Here is a 12093-nt window from a genome sequence, read left to right on the forward strand (position 1 = left end):
TGAGTTGGTGATGCTATCTAACTGTCTCATTCTCTGCTGCTCACTTCTCCTCTTGCCCTCCATCTTTCCCAGAATCAGGGTCTTTTCCAATGAGTTGGCTCTTTGCATCAGGTGGCCAAAGTATTGGAGCTTCAGCTTCAGCATCAGTCCTTCCAATGAATATTAAGCACTGGTTTCCTTTAAGGTGGACTGGTTGGATCTCCTTGCAGTCCAAGGGACTCTCAAGAGTCTTTTCTAGCACCACAGTTCAAAAGCATCAGTTCTTCGGTGCTCAGCCTTCTTTATGGTCCAACTCTCACATCCATACATGACGACTGGAAAACCATAGCTTCGACTATACAGACCCTTCTTTGGCAGCAATGTCTCAGCTTTTTAATATGCTGTCTAGGTTTGTCATAGCTTTTCTTCCAAGGAACAAGTGTCTTTTTTAATTTCATGGCTGCAGTCACCTTCTGCAGTGATTTTGGAGCCCAAGAAAATAAAATCTATTTCCATTGTTTCCCCATCTATTTGCCATGAAGTGACAGGACCAGATGCCATGATCTTAGAAGCCAGGGTTTTCACTCTCCTCTTTCACCTTCATCAAGAGGCTTTTTAGTTCCCCTTCACTTTCTGCCATAAGGGTGGTATCACCTGCATATTTGATATTTTTTTTTTTTGTCTTTAGATTTACTGTTTTAGGAAACGTAGTTAGATTTCATACACTTTGAATATAATTACATCTTTAAAAAATCTTTTAGATCATTACTGTCAGAGGAACACAAATTAGTGAACATTTTGAATATAGCATAGTTGATTTTGCTGAAATGAAAGCAAGAGAAATACAGTTTATGGAATAAATGTATAATAATTTGTGAAGTGTGTCTGTCTTTATAAGTCATTCAAACATTACCAGCCCATCAACAGAGCACATGAGAATAATCAAACTCAATCGATTTGAACATATTTCTAATTTTCAACTTCATAAAAACTGTGGCTTTCCATATTTTCTTTAATTTATTGTTGGGAAAGTATATTTAGATGGAAACATAGAACATGCTTTATTTCCCAGTCTGTTGGCTTGATTGATAACTTTTAAATATTTAGACACACGGTGTGAGGACTCATCAGCCCCGAAAAATGTTAAAATTTTAGGAGTAAGACTGACCATCACCAAGCAGGACAGGGACTTGGGAGTCAGCGAGCAGGGGCTGCTCTCCGTTTGGTGTGAGGGCTTCTGGATTAGACAGCTTCTCTTGTTCTGCAGCACAGGCTCTGGGCACGTGGCTTCCGTATTTGCAGCACGAGGGCTCAGTAGATGCGGCCCCCAGCCTTAGTCGGATCTTCCCGGACCACAGACCGAACTGGTGACCCTTGCATTGATGGGCGGATTCTTAACCACTGGGCCACCAGGGAAGCGCCTGCAGGTACTATTTCGTTAACTCTCCCAACAATGCTATGAGATGGACTCTACTGACGTCCCTACTGTGCAGATGAGGAATAGAGTGTGGGAAGTGAGGTCGTTTGCCCGAGGACACCAAGTCAGCCAGCGGTAACACCAGCAGCCTGACCACGAAGCCCACAGCATCATCTGAACCAGGACCCTATGGTACCTGGAGCAAAGGGGCCCCTCCCAGCGGGCGGGCCTGAACGTCCCCACCACCCCAACCATGCACGGGCACTTACAGACACCCCCCCGCCAGCATCACACAGGAGCTTGTGCAGCACCCCGGCCCGTACCTGTGTGGGCGTCCCTGCTCCCCCTTCTCCCTTCCTGGACCAGCGGGGGCACTGAAGCCATCTGGGACGGAGACTCTCGGCTTCCGCTCCCTCCGGTGGCCCTGCACCTGCCCGGCAAGGGGTGGCGCCCAGTGCGTTCATCATCCTTCCTCCTTGGCTCCACCACCCACCTGCGCTGAGCCGGGTGTCCCCTGAAGCGTGGGCCCACCCTGGAGTCCACGGTACCCCGCTCTCCTGCCTGCTTCTCTTCCTGGCTGCTGTCTCTCCCATTCATTCACCTCTCAGCAGCCAGAGTCACCTTGTCCAAACACACAAGCAAGTCACTTGTTTCAAACCCTTACGGCATTCCACCGTTCCCTGGACGGAGCTCAGCAAGGCTCAGCAGAGCCACTTTGCAAAGATGCTGGCGACCTTATAGACAACAGGCCCAGGCCAAGGATCCTTGTTCCTTACCCTCCATCACAAATGGGAGGACCCAACTCTGCAATGACAGCTCTACAAAGCCCGTTCCCACCGGAGGGAGGTTCCTTGTTGGGATGAAAATATCACCAGGTCTTTCAGAAAGAAAGAAAGTGAAGTCGCTCAGTAGTGTCCTCCTCTTTGCGACCCCATGGATCGCAGCCTACCAGGCTTCTCCATCCACGGGATTGTCCAGGCTTAGGTCTTGCAGAGAGGGACCTTATTCTCATGGGGGACCTCAGGCCCTCTCCTGCATCATGCAAGCTCCAGGCTGCTTGTCCATCAGACTCAAGCTGTGAGGTGAACGGGAGGTCAAGGTTCCGGGATCAGCTTCCCAGTGAATCATGCCCTTCAAGACCCACGCACCACCAGCCCAACTCCCCAGGCTCCTTTCAGCCCCTCCCAAGTGCCACGTCCTTCAGACCACAGAGCCTTTGCACAGACTATCCTTCCATTTAAACTCTCCCCGCTTTCTTATTAACATCTTGAGATCCCTGCTAAATCATTTCTTCCACAGGGAAGCCCTGCCCAGATCAGACATCCCCAATAAATGGTCTCATAAACCCAAGGAACATTTGGTTGGGCTACTTATTCCTATTTGAAAGTTTCCATTCAGTATACAATGACTAATGTCAGTCTCCCTGCTGGACTGCCAGCTCCATGTGGGCAGAGACTGGGTCTGGCTTTGCTCTCCCGTGGAGCCCCCGCACCTAGAAGATCCTCAGTCTAGTTTATTGACTGAAGAGCAATGAATTCTTTCAGATGAAGGGGATTGCACTTTGCTGGGAGAGGCTGTGGATCCTTCAGGCTCCAGGGTAAGCATGGAAGGGATGAGATTGAGCAGATGACGAGCTCTCCGCAAAGTGCTTGCAACACTGTAGGAACTTAATAAATGGTGGTTGTTTGTGATGAGGATGACAATGATGATGCCAAGTAGGAGGAGGATGGTGTCTTCTCACGACAGGGACAGCTTTACACCAAGAGACAGAAGCCCTTGCTGAGAGATGGGGCTCTGTTCCCTGTTCCTCCATCATGGAAGTTAGAATCTGCAAGTGAGGGCAATAGCCCCACTGAAAAGCGGGGAGACCGGGCCCAGCTGCACGCTGGCCTCCAGCGGGGATGAGGGCTTTGAGCTTCTAGGCCAGCAGCTGCCTCCTCCGTGACCAGGTTAAGGAGGGACCCAGTGTTTATGGATTCCTCCTGTGGGCACGGCGCCCTGCAAAGAGCTTTCCACATTTCACTTCCTTTTCATCTGATCCCAAACTCTGAAAAGTAGGCCTAATTATCCCCCATTAGTGATGATGCAGCAGAGGATGGGATGGTTAGATAGTATCACCAACTCAATGGACATGAATCTGAGCAAACCCCGGAAGACAGTGAAAAACAGAGGAGCCTGGCGTGCTGCAGTCCACGGGGTCGCAAAGAGCTGGACTCGACGTGGCGACTGAACAACAACAGCACAGATGATGAAACTAAGCTCGGGTGGTGACGGAACCGGCCAAGGTCACGCAGCCTGAAGGTGGTGGAGCTTAGGTGAACACTCAAGTCCCTGTCTCAGTCATGCAGAGATCCAGAGCTTTCAGCTACATTGTGCTGCTCGTGAGAAAACCATAAAACCAACCACAGTTCCTGAATGCCTAAACGTCTCCTCCCAAACGTCCCCACTTCCAACCTCAGCTGGGGACACCGCCTCCTGGAAGCCTGCCTGCATTTCCCTGCCTGACTCTGGCCCCACAGTCCTCAGGTTCCTGCCGCAGGTGCACTCTGGCAGAGCTCACAGGGGCCCCATCCTGGTCAGGCCAGGACTCAAAATGGCTCAATAAAGGGACTGTCTCAGAAACTCGGCCCTTCCTGGGAAACACCCTTTATGCTGCTGGAGGAAGAGCTGTGGGGCAAACCTCCCCAGGAATCAAAGCTAATTTTCAGTTATTTAGGAGGTAGCTCCCCTGTGACTCACTGTTTGGGATATAATGACCCAGGCCAGGAGCCTGGGCTGCCAGGAGCGCCCTCGTTAAATTCAAAAGACAAAAGGAGAGGGGGACGCCCCCTCCCCCACTGGAGACGGTGACTCCGCACAGCCGGGTGACCCTGGCCAAGGGGATTCACCTCTCTGGCTCCTTTCCTCGCAAGTCTTCTCCCAGTGGGTGAGCACAGCCCAGCATGGAAAGGGTTCCAGGAGAAGTCCTGAGCAGGAAATGGGAGGGGCTGGAGGCAGGGCCGCAGCAGAATGTATGTCAGTGCTTACCCAGCTTTACTGTCCAGGGTTAAAAAATCTTTAATCCCAAATCACCGCCCGAGATCCCTGCCACCAGTCCTCCCCACCCCACCGCAAGGTGACACCTCCCCAGGGACTCTATCCCGGATGGGATAGGGAATATCGAGTTGGGCCAGGGAATTCGAGTTGGGAGTCCTCCCCATCTGCGGGCTGAGGCCCAGCCTTCTCCCCAGGAAAGGATGCTGAAGTCAGACCCTCAGTCAGCTCCTGAAGGGGAGGCCCGACACAGGTGGCTCAGCTCGAGGCTACAGGATGGTTTTTACTGTGGACCCTTGGCCACTCTCCCTTTCATGGACCCGCTCCTCATTAAAAAAAAAAAAAAAACAAAATTGGAAAGCAGATGCTGTGACTACAGTGGTATGAAGCTAAATATAACCCAAGCTGGATTATATTCACTCTGACTTCAAAGATGAGAGAAAATTTTGAGGGCCCCTTTCCCTGGTGGTTCAGATGGTAAAGAATCCACCTGCAATGCAGGAAAGCCGTGTTCAATCCCTGGATGGGGAAGATCCCCTGGAGAAGGAAATGGCAACGCATTTTATTATTCTTGCCTGGAGAATTTCATGAACAGAGGAGCCTGGTGGGCTACAGTCCATGGGGTCACGAAGGAGTTGGACACCACTGAGCAACCAACACTTTCACTTTTTTCAAAGATATCACAGGTGCCCGGCAGCCTGCCTACTGTTGGTATTGCCTCCTGTAAGCCCTTTGAACTGTCCGGGCCCCCGTTCTGGCTCACCAGCTACTTAGGCGTGTGTCTCAGTTTGCTCCTCTGTAAAATGGGAATGATCACCATGACCGAGTAATGAGGCTGTTTGAAGGTTCCTGGAGATCCTGCTGGAGAAGAGCTTGGCATGGTCCTGCCGTAGAGTAAACAGTGGTGCGGGGACTGCTGAGCTGGCTATGAGCGTTCCTTCTTTCCCATGAAGGAGATGGCTTCTATCCTCATAATAGGAACAGGAAAAACCGAAATTCCTCACAAGGAAATGTAACAAATGGCGGAAACGGGACTCCAGGGGCACAGACCAAGCAGCTCCCAGACCCCGGACGCTGATGGAAGTGGCCGATCTGGTTATCCCAGCAGACCAGGAACATGGAAGGCAGGGGGAAGTCACAGGCCAGGTCCCGGCATCTTGTGTCCGATTCTGCCTGAGTGGACTCCAGCCAGCAAACGAGGCCATGGTGAGGCTGAGGCTGGTGGGACCCCGACATTTCTGATCACAGCAGAGCTGGGTCCCCTCCTCTGTCCTGCTGACCTCCAGCCACACTCTGAAGCCCAGCCTCCACATGCTGACCTGACTCCGGGGACAGCAGTCTCAGAGCCACGCCGAAGTAGGAAGCTGCTGTCTCCGCCGTGCAGGCCCCAAGAGGACATCAAAAGGATGGAAGCTTCCAGTCCCTGCTGGAATGTGGGTTTTCCAGCTGACTCAGACTGAGCCTGTTTCTACAGGAGCCACGCTACACCACCGCTCAAGGGTTTTGGGGAGACAGAGTTCACAACCGGGAGGATTTTCGCTACCCGTCAAGCAAGCAGTAGCACACCTAAGAAAGAACAAGAAAGATAAACCCCCGAGCCCAGCTGGCTCAGCTCCCAGCCTTGGACTCTAGGTTCTTGGCGCCCAGAGCCTTGTCATTTAGCCAAGCTACAGGCCCTGTCGGGGTCCAACGGGGGCTGGTTGAGGGGCAGGGCGGGGAGTCAGAGCCAAGCTGAAGTAGCCAGTGGCGTGGACACAGGCCAGGCTCACCCCTGCTGCTCCCAGGACATCTGAGTTCAGCCTCTCTGAGTCTCAGGAGCAGCGTCCGTAAAATGAGGGTGAGAAAAAGACCCCACGAAGGGAAAGCCCCTGACACGGCCCAGGCTCCCAGCTCCACGGAGGGGCGAGCGCAGGGATTCTGGGGCAGAGGGCAGTGATGGGAAGGGCGGGAAGGAGAAGGCCCAGAGGCTGGCTCCACCGCCTGGCTCTGGAAGCAGAGCTGTGGGCCCCAGCCTGGCCCCTCCCCTGGGACTTGGCCAGAGTGTCAGAGCTGGAAGCATCGTTGCATCACTGGGTGCTCAGGGGTTAATGATGGGGAGTGGACAGGACCCGGGTATTTAACTAATCGGGGAGGTGCCTGGAGATCAGAGGTGCCCCTTCTGGCTTCCATCTCCGTCTCCCGCAGCCCTGCTTCTCTGCCCCCTGCTCCCCTCCCCGCCCCCCAGGATGAAGCGACCCCCTCTTCTGACCTTCCTATGCCTTCTGGGTAAGTGACCCTCATGCCTGCACTCCTGCTCTGCCCCGGATGGGAATACTCTGGGGGGCTCCTGAGCCAGGCCCCCGGGAGGGTGTCATCGGTCACCCTGAGGCCAGTGCTGGCCCAGGAAGAACTGGCCAGTGGAGAGGGGGCCAGGGGGCACGGCTGCAGCCTGGACGGCCTGGGGAGACAAGGGAGCGGGGCCGGCAGGGGCCCCCGACAGCTGCTGCCGCCCACGCTCCACCCCCGACCTGAGTGTCCGTTTCTGCCTTTAACCTGCCGGGTGGGCGGGCCCCCACTGATGTAGCCTCGGGACCCAGAGGAACTAGGGAAGTCCAGGTAGTCAGGAAATTTATCCAGCGACATCTGATGGGACCCAGTGCGGACAGAGTGCTCCTGGGGGGCGGGGGTGGCGGCTGACACCAGGGGAGAGGATCAGGAAACTGGGATGGGAGCCTAGAGGATGAGCCGGGGGCGGGGGAGTTCTGGGAGACGGTGGAAGGAGAGCAGGGGTGGGAGGTCGGGTGGGGACACGATGCAGGTGAGGACCAGGAGACCAAGGTGCAGTGGCATCACAGGAACAGCACTACTGACTGGCATTGTTGCTCAGTTGCTCAGTCTTTGCGACCCCATGGACCGCAGCACGCCAGGCCTCCCTGTCCATCACCAACTCCCGGAGTTTGCTCAAACTCATGTCCACTGAGTCTGCGATGCCGTCCAGCCATCTCCTCTGTCGTATCTGTCGTATTACTGATTAGCACTCTTATCATCGGGAGTGAGGTGCTTGGGGAGGTGGAGGTTCCCGAGACGATCCGAGAGATGCCTGCACTCAGATGTGGGGACTGCAGTTGGCCACAGAGGGTGGGGCCGCGAGGGAGCTGACGCCCTCCCCGCTCCGTCCCCGCAGCGGCCCTGGCCGGCGGGAACCTGGTCCAGTTTGGGGTGATGATCGAGAGGATGACGGGGAAGCCCGCACTGCAGTACAACGACTACGGCTGCTACTGCGGTGTCGGTGGCTCCCACTGGCCGGTGGACAAGACAGACTGGTGAGCAGGCGGCCCAGCCGCCGTCCTGCCTGGAGGATGGAGGCGCCAGGGGGAGCATCCTGCGGGGAGCTGGGGGTACCTAGGAAGCTGAGGCATGACCACCACACTTGCGAGCCCCTTTGGGCCTTAAGCCCCCCAGGCAGCCCCCAGTCCAGCCCAGCTGGGCTCACAGGCGCCTTCAGGCCGTCCACGACCTTCACAGGTGCTGCCATGCCCATGACTGCTGCTACGGGCGCCTGGAGAAGCTGGGCTGTGAACCCAAAATGGAAAGGTACCTCTTCTCAGCCACCAGGCACAGCATCTTCTGCGGTGAGTGAGCAGACCCGGGGGTCCCCCAGACCCCTAGAGAGGGAGGGGACTCAGCCAGGAACCCCTCTCCTGATGGAGACCCTTGAGCCTGGTCACCTGGGCAGGAGAGGCGGGTCTTCCATCATCACAGCATCAGGGAGAGGCGTGTCCCTGCGCCCAGATGCTCCCATGGCACCCGGTCTGGAGAGCCCAGGACCCATCAGCTCCTGCCCTGGGACCCCAGGAACACCCCCCCATTCAGAGGCGCCCCCACCAGCTCCAGCCTCTGGGGGGAGAGCAGAGGGACAGCACCGAGCCCGCCTAGAGGAGCTGTGCCCAGACAGCCCTCCCCAGGGCCTGGGCAGCCACTAGGGGCACAGCCCCAGGACAGGGCCTCGAGGGCGGAGCCCCAGACCCAGAGGCTGGAGCTCGGATGGGGGACCACAGACCCCCAAAGGCTGACCCACCACACCGGGGCGCCTCCTCGCCAGGCCCCATGCCCACTTGGACCAGTTAGCCTTCTCCTCTGCTCCCCAGCCTGGGGAAACAGCTGGACCCGAATCAGTGTAAAGGGCTCCATGCAGCCCAGCCCCATGAAGGGAACTCACATCGGAGAACCAAAGGTTCTTCTTCCTGCCGCAAAGCCAGGAGTAGCCTGGAAGGCGGAGGGCAGGCCTGGAGCTGGAAGGACACAGCACAAGGGGGCTGGGAGGGTCAAAGAAGACTCAGATCTCTGGGGTCTGTCCTGGGGGCGGGACGGGACAAGAAACAGAGCTGCGGGAGGCAGGCTGGGCTCCAAGTGTCCTGTTGCCATCGCCATCCACTCAGCAAAGTGGCTTTAGCAGGTAATGAGCTCCCCGTCACGGGGAGTTCATGCAAGGCTGGGAAGCCACCTGTTGGGGACAGCACTGAGAGGGTGAGTGAAGGGAGGGGTCAGGTGAATGGGACACAGGTTCAGGGAGTCCCCTCCCCGCCGTGTGACTCTGGGCAAGGAATAGAACCCCTCCTATTTCTTCATCTGTAAAAGGGAGACCTAACCTCACACTTGCCAGCTTAGCCCAGCTCCTGGGAGCTGACATAGCTGTTAAGCCCCTGCCAAATCTGAGTTCTGGGGAAAGAGCAGGGGAGAGCAGAACCCAGATGGGAAATGAGGCTGACCTTCACGAGGGACCCTGAGGAAGCCGGACATGTCTGAGCTGGGGGGATGTCTTCGTGGGGACAAAAAGGAGCCAGAGCCCCTGAGGACAGACAGAGGCGATGGAGGCAAGAGGAGGCTTTGGGGCCCCTGGAGCCCACAGAGCTGATGCCCGCCCCACTCCCCAGGCTGGGTGTGTGCGCACGTGGAGGGGGAGCCCTGAGATAAATGCTGGAAAAACGGGCTCCATCCCCGCTGAGGGAGGCAGGCGCAGGCCCCAGCTCCAGGCCCTCCGGGGCACGCCCAGGTCACCGGGATCGAGCTGCTGCCGTTCAGTAGTTTTCCTCTCTGGTTCATGGCTGCCGACACCACTAGCAATCCATTACGTGGGAGAAGGGTCGCCCAGAAACACAGCCCTCCCTGGGCTGGGACAAGTGGTCTCCCCGTGGGGAAGGAGCTTAGGGGAGTGGAGTGGGTTTGGGAGAGGAAGGGACAGCAAGGACAAATCTCCAGGCTTCCAGCATCCCTGGCCCCAGCAGGGCCTCAGCACCCTGCCCGTTCTCTCACCCAACCCTGGAGCATCCCCCCGGAGCATCCCCCTGGTGAGCGTGGGCTTCCGGGCAGAGAACGTGGACCCCAGCACGCTCCCCTGCACATGGCTGGGAGTGGCGGGCCCAAGGTTCCCGGGCCCTGACTGCCCACATCCCATCCAGCCGGCAGAACCAGCTGCCAGCGACAGACCTGCGAATGTGACAAGAAGGCCGCGCTCTGCTTTCGTCGCAACCTGGGCACCTACAACCGCAAATACGCCCATTACCCCAACAAGCTGTGCACTGGGCCCACCCCGCCCTGCTAAGGGTGCACTCTGCCTCCCGCTGAGGCCTCCAGCTGCCGGGGCCCCAGGCCTCGGGAGGGTTAGCACCAAAGGCTCTCCCGCCAGAAAACTCCTTTCCCGTAAGCCCATCCTTCCCTGAGAGGCCCCAGACTCAGCCCTGGACCGTCCCTGGCCTCCCTGGCCACAGCGCCCTCAAAAAGAGCCACACCGGGGGCAGGGGACTCCTGAAACACCCGGAAGATTCCACAACCCGTCCCCTGGGATCTCAGTCCCCTCTTCTGATATGTGAATAATGTTTGCCCAGGATTCTAACACTGGCCCTCAGATTGTGTCGCAGGGTTCATCAGTCTCCGGTTTCACTCACGCCTTTGTTTCTCGAGCACCCAGAAATGTGCTAAGCACGGGGACATAGCGTGGGTCTGGCTCGGGTGGCCCCTGCATGCAGCTCCAACACTCTGTCCTTTGAGTTTTCCATTACAATGAGTCTTTGTGATTCTCTTTTTTTCTAACATTTTACCGTCTTATCCGAGATAATAATGGCAGTCTCTAGCAGGAATATTTCTGGCCATATGGCGTAATGTGAAAAGCACGCAAATGCCAACCTAAAAACATTGCCCCCACCATGTCATCAGGCTTCAATTCCCTCCCATTAGAAATCTGGCTTAGAGTGAAAAGAGGCTCTCAAATCATCTGATTCACAGCCCTCCCTTGGCAGAGGGGCACCCCGGAGGTCAGAGAGGGAAGGTTCTACCTGGAGGGGTGTCCTCACTCCCAAGCCAGTGGACCTTCTTCTGCATGAGTCGGTATCAGTCACTGCCCACCACCCCTCTGATTGTCATCATGGACAACCCAGAGTGCCCAGGGAAGGTCAGCTGTGAGGATACCCATGCCAGGCCCGGCTCCTGATACCAGGAGGGGAAGAGGAAAGAGTTCTACATCTTACATCCAGCATCCTGAGACTGACTTTGGAGCCAGTTTAATGCACCAAAGGATTCCCATCAAATTGGAATGCAGCCTACCTGGGAAGAAATAAACTTCAGCAGATTCTACTCCTAAATATAGACATGATACTCCACTGTGTGTAATATGCGGATAAAATCTCCCAGGGCTGGGATGAGCCTATTCAGTGAGATAAAGCATGTAAAAACGCAGTGCACGGGCAAAGCTCACAGTGGACAGGGTTAAACGTTCACTCCCTCTCCATCTCTTGGCATGCGGACAACATTCAGGGCTTTGAGGGCAGGAAAGAGCCTGATGCCATCGAAAGGATGATCATCATAAATTTTAAACGGTGAAGCAGTTCTGTGCTGGCCAAACAAACAAGAGAAGGGCAGATGTGTGTGCTTTGCTGCTGTGACTGACTCAAATCCTGTGTGAAAAATCACCAGGAGATGAGGTCTTAAAGTGCAAAGCGAGTGGGTGGGGAAGAGAGGGCCGCGTTTGTTAGGAAGCGTGGTCCTGAGGCGCCCTCTGGCGTCCGTTTTGTTCAGGCTGCCGGGAGCAAACAAATTTGGTTTAAACCTCGATTTCCCTTTGTCAGGGCGGGCAAAGTGTGTTTCAGGGCTAGTGAAATCAGTCCTCTCGTATCTTCAGTAATAAACAAGCTGAGAAGTAGTAAGTCCTTAAAGACATCTCAGAATGACGGTGCCAGTGCACACACGAGAAGCCCAGGAAGAAGGGTCTGACTCGGGAGAGATGAAGGCAAGGCGGTGTTCTGGGCGTGATGTGGCGCTGGGAGGAGGCCCTGGTGACGCCACAGCTGTTTAACCATCTGACAGGGTGAAAAGTAGAACTTGAGAACAACCTCGGCGCAGCTCGCTTTCCCAGGAATCAATAAATATTTGGTGAACGAGTCAATGATTCCATCTAAGTCCTGTTTGTGTATCTCTATAGCCCTGACACTTGATTTCCAGCTGTAGACTTGGTAGAAAGGACTGAAAAGAGGAAAGCAGAACCCTGAAGTTGATGTTGGAGGTTCCAGGTAGAGCCCTCTGCTTTGCCAGTTAGCAGCAGTGGGTCATTCAAGACCTCACTGCTCAGGAAGCTTATTAGAACAGAATCATGGACCTGATCCCAGACCTGCTGGTTAACAAGACCAGGTGGT

The 12093-nt window shown here is 55.6% G+C and overlaps 1 protein-coding gene across 1 annotated transcript; it reads left to right on the top strand.

The window, feature by feature from the left end:
• Positions 1-6707: 6707 nt before the first annotated feature.
• On the top strand, positions 6708-12093 carry PLA2G2E (phospholipase A2 group IIE). The gene is made up of 4 exons (XM_061431276.1): positions 6708-6968; positions 7568-7731; positions 7934-8040; positions 9868-12093. Exons 1-4 carry the CDS (start codon positions 6708-6710, stop codon positions 10008-10010), a joined length of 675 nt encoding a protein of 224 aa, XP_061287260.1. The 3' UTR covers positions 10011-12093.

Source organism: Bos javanicus, chromosome 2 (assembly GCF_032452875.1).
Source record: "Bos javanicus breed banteng chromosome 2, ARS-OSU_banteng_1.0, whole genome shotgun sequence".
NCBI classification, from domain to species: Eukaryota; Metazoa; Chordata; class Mammalia; order Artiodactyla; family Bovidae; genus Bos; species Bos javanicus.

Coding starts and splice junctions, on each gene's coding strand:
- PLA2G2E (XM_061431276.1), top strand. CDS start 6,708: ATGCCTGCACTCCTGCTCTGCCCCGGATGGGAATACTCTGGGGGGCTC. Junction 7,732..7,933: donor CCGGTGGACAAGACAGACTG/GTGAGCAGGCGG, acceptor CGACCTTCACAG/GTGCTGCCATGCCCATGACT. Junction 8,041..9,867: donor CAGGCACAGCATCTTCTGCG/GTGAGTGAGCAG, acceptor CATCCCATCCAG/CCGGCAGAACCAGCTGCCAG.